Source organism: Danio aesculapii, chromosome 7 (genome assembly GCF_903798145.1).
Source record: "Danio aesculapii chromosome 7, fDanAes4.1, whole genome shotgun sequence".
NCBI classification, from domain to species: Eukaryota; Metazoa; Chordata; class Actinopteri; order Cypriniformes; family Danionidae; genus Danio; species Danio aesculapii.
Window position 1 is genome coordinate 4207404 of NC_079441.1, and position 12610 is coordinate 4220013.

General features: G+C 37.9%; 1 protein-coding gene across 1 annotated transcript in view; it reads right to left on the reverse strand.

Annotated features, from left to right (window-relative positions):
* Positions 1 to 929: 929 nt before the first annotated feature.
* The window catches only part of si:cabz01074944.1 (T-lymphocyte surface antigen Ly-9), a 29210-nt gene continuing 17529 nt past the window's right edge, over positions 930 to 12610 (reverse strand). Inside the window, exons 4-6 of the mRNA XM_056462581.1 lie at positions 4968 to 5057; positions 1037 to 1101; positions 930 to 947 (exon numbers count right to left, since the gene is read on the reverse strand). Of these exons, the coding sequence (XP_056318556.1) occupies positions 930 to 947; positions 1037 to 1101; positions 4968 to 5057 (173 nt within the window). The remainder of the gene's footprint in view (positions 948 to 1036; positions 1102 to 4967; positions 5058 to 12610) is intronic.

A 12610-nucleotide genomic window follows, 5' to 3' on the forward strand; every position in this document is an offset into this window, starting at 1 on the left:
TGTATATAAAGTAAATCGTATCCCAAAGCATTTACTGGGGCACTGGCGATTATTACTGGGGCACGTGCCCCAGTAAATGGGGTCTAGCAATGCCCCTGGTATGCATCTAAATATACAACCGTGTCTAGGAAGTACAGCGGGGTAAACAAGTATTGATAAAGTCACCATTTCTGAATATTTCTAAAGGTGTTGTTGACTTGAAACTTTCCCCGGATGTTTATAACTACCACAGAAATCCATATATGTAAAGACAACTTTATTAGTTACTGAATTAGTTTACAAATGAAGTTATGTGTAATAAAATAAAATGATTAAAAAATTATTGAACACATGAAGAAAAGGAGGTGTAGCTCGGCAGTGAAAGCCCAGACAGCAACTGAAATCTCTCAGTAGTTCTTCCTTAGTGTAAATGAATATCAACTGCTTCAGTCTAACATCTACATAAGCAGGAGGATTAGGATGAAACTAGTGTGGACATTTCAGCGAGAGAATGATCCAAAACACAGCCAAGGAAACTCCCAGATGCTTTCAGAGAAAGAAAATCAAGCTGTAGAATGGCCCAGCCAATCACCTGATGTGAGTCCAATAGAGAATACAAAATAAAGCTCATATTTCATAGACAAGACCCACAGAACCATCAAGATTCTCTGTTGAAGTCTGTGAAAAACCCACACCATGACTTCATTCTCCATATGAGAGGCATCTTTAAGCTGCCAGCCCCCCAAAAAAGCCTTTTAAATAAAGTGTTAACCTCATTTCAGTAGTTCAATACTTTCTCCTTCTGTCATTTCATTGTTATGTTACACACAGCTAATTTTTCAAATATTTTTTGGTTTTATTTTGATGCTCGTATTGTTTGGGTTTTCCCCAAATCTGCTTCAGTTTCATGTCAACAGCTCCTTTACGAATATTATTCATGTGTTCAATACTTATTCTCCCCGCTGCATCTAGAAAGATAACCAAATCCTCTCGCAGATTCACCTGGATGTGAAAACATTCAGACGTCTGATTGGACAGACCGAAATTAACTGCTTACCTTTGCAGGGGCTTCAGGTTTGACGTCTTCATAGACCGTGATCCCAGCTTCACTTTCAGTTTGTCCTGAAATATATCAGATAATGAGGTCTATATATTATTCAGCTGAAGACGAGATTATTAGCCCTCCTGTGTCACTTTAATTCTTCAAATATGGTTAGAGACCATTGTAACCATTGGATGACAGTATAATATTTTACTAGATATTGTGCAAGACACTATTGTTCAGCTTAAAGGCGAATTAAAGGCTTAATTAGATTAATAAAGCAATTTAGGCTAGTTTAGCACATGGGCCTGTCACAATAATCAATATATGGATTTATCGCGCAACACATGGACAAGAGTTCACTCATTTTTGGTGATTCAATTTATATCACCCTTACATAAATGCCAATTCTAGCAACATTTCAGCTGATTGTGCCACATCTCTATTGGAGGTGTTAGGTAGGGATGTCCTGATCAGGTTTTTTTGCCCTTGAGTTTGAGTCTGAGACATTTGATTTTGAGTATCTACCGACGCCGAAACCCTGATCTGATACTTCTATAATACATAAAAAAAAATAATACAGAAAAATGGAGAAACAAATCCAGGATGTTCCTTATTTCTTATTTAATTCACCTTATTTAAACATTCAACAAATCTGTTAACAAACAGAGCACTTCTGTGAGGTAGACTGAACAATCAAGTAATCAATAACATTAATTCTTCACTTTTGGACTTTTATGCAACGGTAAATATAAAAATAATCTAATATGATAACAAATAGCACCTCAACTTAATACCCTTAATACCCTCAAAATACCCGGCAGGCAATGCCAAGTTTACATATCTCACAGTTTGCTATGGCAATGTTGTCGTCATCAACTTTATAATACCTGCAGACCGCAGACAAACTTCGCTTCAAGCTGCTTCTGTGTTGTACTTTGTTGCAAAAACGCCATTGGTTAAATGCCGGCAAAGCGATGCCATAACGCATGTGTTGCTGTTTCTATGTAAAGGTGTGTATATATGTGTGTGTGTATATATATATATATATATATATATATATATATATATATATATATATATATATATATATATATATATATATATATATATATATATATATATATATATATATATATATATATATATATACCAGTGTTTCCTCTAGGATTTTTTTTCAAGCTGTGGCGACAGACCTTTTTTAAACAGATCTACCATCTACCTGTGGCGTTATTTCAATGACAAATGTCGTGAGCGCAGTATTACAAGATCGCATTCGCATTTATGTAATAGCCTACAGCATGTGAATCTCTTTGCTTGCGCGCCGATTTCCTCTGCTTATGCTCAACTTCTTGTACACCCCTCAAATATACACTGCTCAAGCGCAGATCTTCTTGTGCGCTGTTAAATAAACGCTGCTGAAGTGTGATTTAGTGCGTTGATGTAACGAGAATGTCTCCAGCGTTTATTAGATTTGCTAGGAATATTTATGAATGTCTCCAATAGACCTACAGAGCGGCATTAATGCGTCCTGAAGTAAAGTGAAATGGCTATACGTCGTGTTTGCTGGCTATACGATGTATAATCAATAGAATATACGTCATGTTTGCTGGTTTGTTTGCTGGCATGTGATGGTTTCCGCTACATTCATTCGTCCGTGGCGAGGCGCCACACCAAAATTCATCCCGCCACGGCTACATTACAGCTTCTCATTCAAAATATTCGGTTGTTTTTTGTTTTTAATAGCGGGTGATAATCACACCAAAAATGTGTTAAAAGGTAAGTTAATTATAACAGCGCAAACTTTTCTGTAACAGTAGTGCTGTGCGTTCTTTGTTTACTCTTTAAGGTGACGTACTGACTGACTGACAGGTGTGTGATGCGTGGGGCTAGGAAACACGGCGTAGCTTTCAGTGAAGATCAACACAGTTTCCATAATTATATTTTATTTATAGATAAAGGTCTGTGGTTCTGCATACAATGACTTTATCTTGCTGGAGTTTATAGTCTTTTCACTTTGCTTCAGGACGCATTAATGCCACTCTGTAGTTCTGTTAGAGACATTCATAATTATTCCTAGCAAATCTAATCTAGGAAGTTTTGTGGAGGAAATCGGCTCTCGAGCACAGAGATTGACAGGCTCGTAGGCTATTACATGAATGCGATCTCGACTTAACACTGTGCTCACGACATTTGTCAATGAAATAACGCCACATGTAGTTGGTAGATCTGTGTAAAATGCCCAACAGAGTCTGTCGCCACAGCTGGAAAAAATCCAAGAGGAAACACTGCATGTGTATTTATATTTCCTAATTTTAAATATAAAAATTGTTCACCGATTGATATTTTTCTGCTCCCATAACTCTGTGGTTCGTTGTTTTGAAGTCAGAATTATTAGCCCCCCTGAATTATTAGCTCCACTGTTTATTTTTCTCTATTTCCTGTTTAACGGAGAGCAGATTTTATTCAGCACATTGTTACATAATAATAGTGTTAATAACTCATCTCTAATAACTGATTTATTTTATCTTTGCTATGATGACAGTACATAATATTAGACTAGATATTCTTCAAGACACTTCTACACAGATTAAAGTGACATTTTAAAAGGCTCAACTAGGTTAATTAGGTTAACTAGACAGGGTAATTAGGCAAGTTATTGTATAATGATGGTTTGTTTTGTACACTATCGAACATAGAGCTTAAAGGGGCTAATAATATTGTGTACATGTATATATTAGAGTTCTGATTGGTAGGCAATGTCTGATTACGATCGAGTCTGAAACCACATGATCGGGTCAACTTTGCGATCACATGATCGGATCTGGACATCCCTAATATTAGTGTCAGTATAGTTAAAAAAACACTAGTTTTTACTGTAAATTACTGTAGTATATTTTCATGTGGGTGTCTGATGACTGAAAATACATCTGGTAGGAGATATTAAAGCCTCTGGATACATTTTTTTGTTAACATTTATTATTATTTATTTAAGATATGTGTTTTCAGATTGTGATTCCAATGCCTGATTATTAAAATGGCTGTAATTAAAGTAAATATTTTTCAGAATGAAATATGATGTGTTGTTTGGATGAGTGTACTGTGCATTGTGAGCATTGTGATGCTATTATATTGTCATTCTGGCATTATATAATGAGTGGCGTAAAATGGTCTTAAAATGACAATGATATTGTTTATCGCAATATATCATACAACGAAAAATAGATATCGTGACAGGCCTACTGGCAAGTCATTGGACAACAGTGGTGTGTTCTGTACCACATGAAAAGTAATAAGGTTTTGTGGGGGCTAATAATATTGACTGTTTTATTCCAGCCAAACTAAAATAAGTCAGACTTTCTCCAGGAGAGAAATATAATTGGAAATACTGTGAAAAATGTACTTGCTCTGTTAACAGGGGCTGACTTAACAAATAAGCAAGGTTAGCGGCCCCATGAAATCTGGGGGCCCCCAATAAATGCCTAGAAGTAAAAATTATACCTATAAATTATCTACTATTTATCATCATTTTCTATCATATTTTGTATGGTGAGGGACTAACTAATAAAACTTAAACTCTAATTATTACATCGACGCAAATTCCCCCCCCCCCATTCTCAACCATCAAGCAGTCAAATCAGGTACAGATTTAGTTTTAATAATAAAAAAGTTTATTGTTTTTAGTTGTGAATTCATTTTAAGGAAACAAATCATTTAAAAAGTAGAGATTGCATTAAAATAACATGTAGAAGAGGAGAGAAAGATGAAACGCCAGTATAAGTGAATAGAAAATAAATAAAAGGACAGAGGGTGCGTTTTAGGACTGTTGGGCCTCTTGGCTGGAATTGCTTGAACTTGAGAAAGTTTTGGAAAGTATTTGACAGGAGGGTGAATAACTTCGATGATTTTAAACTGTATAATGTCGTGTTTATGCATGTAAACTCACCTTTACGCTTTCTCCACTGGAAGCACGCTATGATTATACCAGTCAGTATGACGATAACGAGGATACTGATGCCTACAGTCAACCAGAGCTCTTGATGGAAGCCCAAAGAGAGAGTTTAATCAAAACAACACAATTAAGGCACAGCGTTTATTTCAAAACATGAATGATTAAAACTCTAACATAATAAAATCAGCAGTTGCACTTTTAAAAAGTGAAGTTCATTTATAAACTAATTTCCAGAGGAGCATGTGCTTATAATTGAACACAGCTGGCCTGCATTAGCCAATTCATGATTCACCAATCAGACGATTCCTGAGCCACTGTAAATACCCTAAGTACCATATCAACTTTGAAGGATCCCCCCTTCCACCCCTTTTCCTCCTCCTTCCCTAGATGGGTGGCATGGTGGCCCAGTGGTTAGCACTGTTGCCTCACAGCAAGAACGTCACTGGTTCTAGTCCTTACCAAGCCAGCCGACGTTTCTGTGCGGAGTTTACATGTTTTCCCCGTGCTCGTGTGGGTTTCCCCCGGGTTCCCCGGTTTCCTCCCACCATCCAAAAACATGAAACTTAATGGCTCGTTTCCACTGACCGGTACGGTTTGGTTCGGTTTGGTACGGGTCACCTTTATCAGGCTTGCGTTTCCACTAACAAGGGTACCCTTTTGGTGGGCGTGGTGTATGACAGACAGTTTCAGTCGACGTCATTCTCGCTCGAGGAAATGTCTACAATAAAGCTGTACGGGTCACTTACATATCATATGAGAAGCACTTCTCACAAAACAGATGCTTCATACACATAAATGCTTGTGTAGAAATGTTTATTACTAACTTTTCAATGAACATGAGTTGATTATAACTGCAGATCAATGACAGAGTGAAACAGCCTACTGTAACGTCTGTGATTATATTAAATAACTAAATAAATGAACATATATAGACGCATACAGCCCCTTACAGTCTCCGAAATGTTACCAACTACAAAAGAAATACACACAGCAGACATTTTCGTCCGTATTTAGGTTCAAAACAATACAAATTATAGCCTACAGTCAGTGAAAACCTCTCATCTGTGTCTGTAATCTTCAGCAGCACATGTAGCCTCTGTTAGACAGTAATTCCGTCAATCTGAGTTCATATTAGTCCAAAATGTGAAGATAATAAGTTAGTTAATCATGGCATTTTGTTCATGTTTGCTGAAAAAATAATGTGCTCCTTTTTTCCGGCTTCTCCTTTGTTTCTTCACGCTTCACTCTCGCGTTTGTCAGTGTCTGACAGGATCGGGTTTTAAAAGCTCGTCAATAATCAAGCGCAGGTTATTATCATCAGCTCAAGAAGTTTGTTATTTCAGATATAATGTTAGAGACGCGCGCGAACGCTAGCAAGAAAGCGAAACCGCTCGCGCCTCAGACTGCCTCGTAAAAAACTACGGGGCACAGGGTAAATCTGCTCTTCTTCTTGGCTTTGTGGCTGTTTATCAAGACGACGACAAGGTTTGTTTGAGCCCGGGTCGACCATGGCTCGTTATTATATGTATAAATCATTCCGCTGTAATGTCTCGGCTCGTCGGCTGTGTATTTCAAACATGGCGGGTTTTTTGTTTTCATCCTGGCTTGTTGCGTAAGCGAATGACGTATCTCTGTAAACCAATAGCGTTCAGCTGCGCGTCTAGCTCCGCCTTTTGGTACCCTTTCTCGTCTTTGGTACCCTTTCGGAAGGGTGCCGAAAAAGTGGTACGGTACGGTTCGGTACGCTTTTTGACAGTGGAAACGGCTATAAAAGCGTACCAAACCGAACCGTACCGTACCACTCAGTGGAAACGGGCCATAAGTGAATTGATTAATCTAAATCGGCACCATAGACATGCTCCTAGTAAGTAGTTATCTCTTGAGAGCAATCACTATCTGTTCATTAGCTACTACAGCAAGGGAGTAACTTGAGATCTACCTGAGCTCAAACTCCCCTCTCGCCTTGCAAATGGGAGGGAGCCCCGGGCTCGAAGATCTTATGAGCTCAGGGCTCTCTCTCTCTGGACAGCACACTAAACTAGCTTTAGGGTGCTTTCACATCTGTAGTTTGCTTAATTTGTTCGGAACCAAGGCCGATAAATGAGACATTGTAGCATTTTCTGCCGTCTTTGGGTCGTTTTCACACCACACTGCTGGCTTTGGTCCGAACCAGATGCAAAGAAGCAAAATGCAATCATGTGACAAAATCCACATGTCTCATTGGCCAGATGTTATTGAACATATTTCCTAAACTGCTTATCGATTGGTCAGAATTCACGTGCAGGAAAATGCCAATGAACTCCCGCAAGTAAACAAACCGGCAGACACAAAATGCCACTTTTTACTATGGAGGGACGACTGCGCTGGGTGATTGTATCCCTGCTTTAGACAAACTATACATTTGGAGAATGAAGCGTGGCGGCGGCCATATTTAGCTAATATGCGACTGGGTCATCTTGCGGAAATATTACCAACAACCCATCAGGTAATGTCCCCCCCCCCTCTCTCTGTTGGTAAAGCGCTGTAAACTAATATTGTTCCTCCATATCCCATAATGCACAGCGCATCGGCCTACGGCAGCTGGATTTGTCCAAAAGGCGCAGTAGTTTTTGCAGTTGGGTCTGTTTTAGTTCGGATCATATCCTCACCACAAATGACCCACTCCAGGGTTCGTTTGAAAGCGTACCACCTCTTCAAGCAGGTCTCTGTATGCTTTTTTGGTCCACTTTTGGTGCGCACTCGAGTGCAGTTGTTACATGCACACCTGCCCAAACGAACCGCACCAAGAGGGAAAACAAACTCCAGTGCGATTCAACCGAACTTTATAAGGCAGGTGTGAAGGCACCCTTATAAGCTGAGTTCATCAAGCTTCATCAGCTAAGTGTGAACTCCTGAAAAAATTAAAGTACAGAAAGGAGCCTTAATAATGATGATGAAGCTCTTTATGACTGATCTATGGGGATCTGAAGTGCTTCTGTTATCTTTAATTGTAAGTTATTTCAACTCAAATGTTATTGGTCACAGTGTGAAACAGAGAGTTTAGAATTAAATCATGTGTTAAACTAATGTAAAAGTGATGCCAAATAAAACATTTTCTAGTGTAAAGATCATTTTCATGAACCTAAGAATAATCTGTAGAGACGCATTTGTGGAATGAAAGTATTGGAGTGATTTCATCATGCATTTCATTGATTAATTAATACCAGTAAAGAACCTTTAACATTAAGAGTGTAAGAAGTTTGTCCTACAGTAGCATCTACTACAGTTTTCTTTCTGCAGTATATGTTTATGCCCTTTTTGCTGTTTCTTAATTTTATCTATTCATTTAAAATCAATAATCTAGATTTATCAGTGCTTTTTGTTAACTTCAGAGAGTAAAAAATAGTTCAGAAAGTTCATTTTTATTTATTGGGTCGGTGGGCTGCAGTAATTATCATATTTCTTCTGAATTTCAACGTGAACCCAAGTAAAAGAGTGAGGAAACCACTGGGTGGAGTGTGATTTTATTTAAAGATCATGAGCTGAGGAATGAAAACTCCCTTAATCATTTGACGTGAGGTAATTATACTATAAAAAACATAATAGTGGTTATAGGAGGAGGTTGGGTCGTCTTATGTTATCTCTGGGGTCCCTAAAAGTGTGTGGGTCCGTAGAATTATCCCAACTTATCCCCCCCCCCCCATTAGCAGCGCCCTTGACCATTCATTCATTCATTCATTTTCCTTTGCCTCATATTTATCAAGGGTTGCCACAGTGGGATGAACCGCCAACTATTCTAGCATATAACTTAACCAACCAGGACTTGAACCAGCGACCTTCTTGCTGTGGGGCGACAGTGCTAACCACTGAGCCATCGTGCCACCCTTGACTATTCATCCCTAAATGTGCTCTTGGCTTAGTTAACAGCAGATGGCGCCATATAAACAGCTGCACCCTGCTTGCCTCCAATTACTTTAAATGCCACTTGAAAGATGATGTGCAGTTTAGTTCAATTGCATGTACATTGAATGAACTCTTATGTGGTCAGTTCTGTGTATGCTGGGGTGACCTGTGCCTCAACCCCCACAAACTGATAGATGTGAACTAAATGTCCCTTTTATCATGGGTGTAAGCTCTTGGAGTTCTCAATGGGTGTAACTTAGACCCCGTTTATACTAGCGCGTTTTCATTTTAAAAATGGCGTTTTAGAATGAAAACGATCCACGTCCACACTAGTGTGTCACCCAGCATTTATGAACAACTCTCCGACTTCATCAAACCACTGAAAATGCACATCACATGACCACACACACTCTAGCATGCGCTGCAGCATGTCTAGCCAGATGAGAGCTGTGCTCGTCGGACTGTTCCGCTAGATCCAGTCTTACTGTATTTGTTCAACGTGATATTTATTCATCTTGTTGTCTATATCTAACTACATATTCCCTGACTTTGGTCTTTTGAATCTATTACTTGTTCTCAGGTAACGTGTTTTGGCTGAACGCAAAGATCAGTTATGATTAACGTAATTAATATTAATATTTCCTATATTATATAAACTTACTGTACGTTATGCTTTTATAACGGCCATGATTGATTATTAAAACTGATATTCAGCAAAAGAGAGGGTGTGTTTCGTATTTTCAATGAGAATGAAAGGAGGCAGTGATGTTATCGGCTCCGTTTTGTTATAAATATGCACACAGTGAAGATGATGCTCATATATGCAGCAGGACGCCTCAACATTTCTGCTGTTTAAGTTGTTAATATGAAAATGAAAATAGCAGTTCCTTATATCATGTTTTCACTTTATTGTTAAGATAGTGAAACAACGAACGTATCCAGGGTGATGTGAGTAAGGTTATAGAGTACACTGTTCCCTTTGAAGATTAACACAACATGTCCTCGAGAGTCTAGTTTCCATATCAAACTTGCGAAGTCTGAACTTACAAGGAGAGGATGCAGGACTGAAGTGTATGTAGGCTACTTAATATTGAGGAAAAAGCCCCAATCAGAGAGGCTAATATCTGCAGCCTCGCCTCTGTTTTCAGATGTCTCCATTTTCCCCATTCACACTAACACGGAGCAGCAGCATTTTAGAATGAAAATGGCCTCTCCATCATTTTTAAAACGCTCCATTTTCGGGGCTCAAAAACCATAGCAAAAAACGTATACATTTAAAAATGAAAGCGCATTAGTGTAAACGGGGCCTTAAAAGCCAAACAACAGCTGAAACATCTGATAAGAGAGTCCTGCTGAGCCTCGTAAACACACAATGGTTTGTTTGTTGCTAGTATAAAGTACTGTCTCACTGTACTATGTGTTAAGTTACTTGAAGACCGACGAGTTAACATCACTGCTGAGGAACTGCACTATTCAATGTCTTCAATAAAGTCTTCTCCCTGTAAGAACTTTGGTCAGATAACCTATTTTATGTATTAGAGTAAACTGGCGAGCCACCCAAGAGCGGTTAAGCCAACACAATCTCACGGCAATTCGTAACTTTTTGATTTAGTGGCTAATTCGTATGAATTCGTACAATCTAATTCGTACAATTTAGTACTATTTGCTCATCCCCCAATGACGGTTGGGTTTAGGGGTGGGGTTAGGTGCCACGCCTCCTTTTTAAAATCGTACAATTTCGTATGACTGAACTCGTACGAATTCATACGAATTAGCCACTAAACTGACAAAACGTAAAATACTTAGGTTTTCTCGTGAGATCAGGCTGGTTAAGCCAAATACTGCAAAATCTAGCACACTTGAACCTAAAATAATCATTAATAAAGTTATGAAAGTTTTAAGCAAAACATTAGAGGGTTTGTGTGTGAGCTGTTCACATTAATCTCGTTATTTAAAAGGTAATTTAAAGATTTATAACCACCCTAGAGCACTGTCTGAGGTTAAAAAGTAACCCGGAGGACCACCTGCAGTCTGCTGTTAAGAATTAGCCTAGTTAAAAGTAGCTTATGGTCTGTTAGCAGTGGTACTGTTACGGTTTTATGTCTGTTTCCACTGTCAAAAGGTACCAAAAAGTGAACTGTACTGTACCACTTTTTAAGTAAGAGTACCTAGCACAACAAAAGAGTACCAGAAGGTGGAGTCAGATGAGCAGCTGAACACTATTGGTTAACAGAGAAGTGTCACTAGCTTGTACACAAGCAGGAGATTGACAACACAAACACAGACTGAAAGAAATGACTTTTTAGTGTAGTCAAATCTAATAAATTGACTCTCATAGTTTTTAAATTGTAATATTAAGTGTCAAGGATAACTAGAACTTTCTTAATATTTACACATTTACTTGATGTAATAATTGAAATGAGTGGAAAGAGTTCAATATTAATATTCATTTACTCGTAATATTTAAATATTTTCTAATCGTCGCAAACCTAGTAATATTAAGTCAGTTTTAATAATGGATATGTCGCAATGGATAGTTCCCAGCATGCTTTGCAAGGGATTGAATTAAAAGTAAAGTATTTTGAAAATAAAAGCAATCTTAGGTGTTTAGATTTGAGAGAAAGACTTGTTAGAGTTTGATCATTATTAGTTTGAGTTTTGAGTTTGTCTTTTAGTTAATTTTTTAGATAAGGTTTAGATAACTTTAAAATAAGGTTTTAGATAATTTTTAGATAACCTTTTAGATAAGGTTACCACCTTACAGAAGAGCAGCACTCATGCTTTGGGTCTTGGCATTTTAATATCAGCATTAATGTTTGACGCTTCACTCAGAAAATCATAGCTGTGCTAACACTAGCGCTGACATCAGTAAGCATTTATAAAGTAAATTTGCTCTTGATAAATAAATTTGCCTAAAATAAATGGAAATTCAAGTGGAAATGTGCCTTAATTAAACCAAGATGTGCTAATTTGTAACTAAAGATTACTAAACTAAAGATTTATTTCAATTGATAACAGCAATGTTTCCTCAGCTAAAACAAGAAAATGACATTACTTGGTTTATTTAAATAAATAAAGACTCAAAAGTAAAGATAATCTATTAACTTTTACTGAATGTTTAACCTAACACTCCTGAATAAATCAAGTAAATTTGACATGATATTGACTAGTTAATTGTGCCTGATATAAGATTGTAAAATTTACTTGACATTTGTTTGTGCAAATTGTTACAAGGATTGTCAAATAAGCTCAACAGAGGCTGTACTTTCTTCGTCAGCTGAGGAAGTTTAACCTCCCAAAGGAGCTGCTGAAACAGTTCTACACCTCCATCATTGAATCAGTCATCTGCACATCAATAACTGTCTGGTTTAGCTCAGCTACTAAATACGACCTCCAAAGACTACGTCGAATAGTTCGGACTGCTGAGCGAATCACTGGTACAACACTTCCTACTCCCCAAGAACTGTACTTATCCAGAGCGAGCAGAAGGGCTGCCAAAATCCCTCTGGACCCCTCACACCCAGCACACTGCCTCTTTGAACTTTTACCTTCTGGTCGACGCTACAGAGCACTGCGCACCAGAACAGCCCGACACAGAAACAAGGCCTATATATATATATATATATATATATAAATAAATAAGTAACAGTATTATTGTTATTATACGATTATTATTCTAAATAAATTACCAAAATTAATCCTAAATGTAACTGAAAAACAATCAAAAGACAAAACTGGAGTGCTGCTAAGATAAT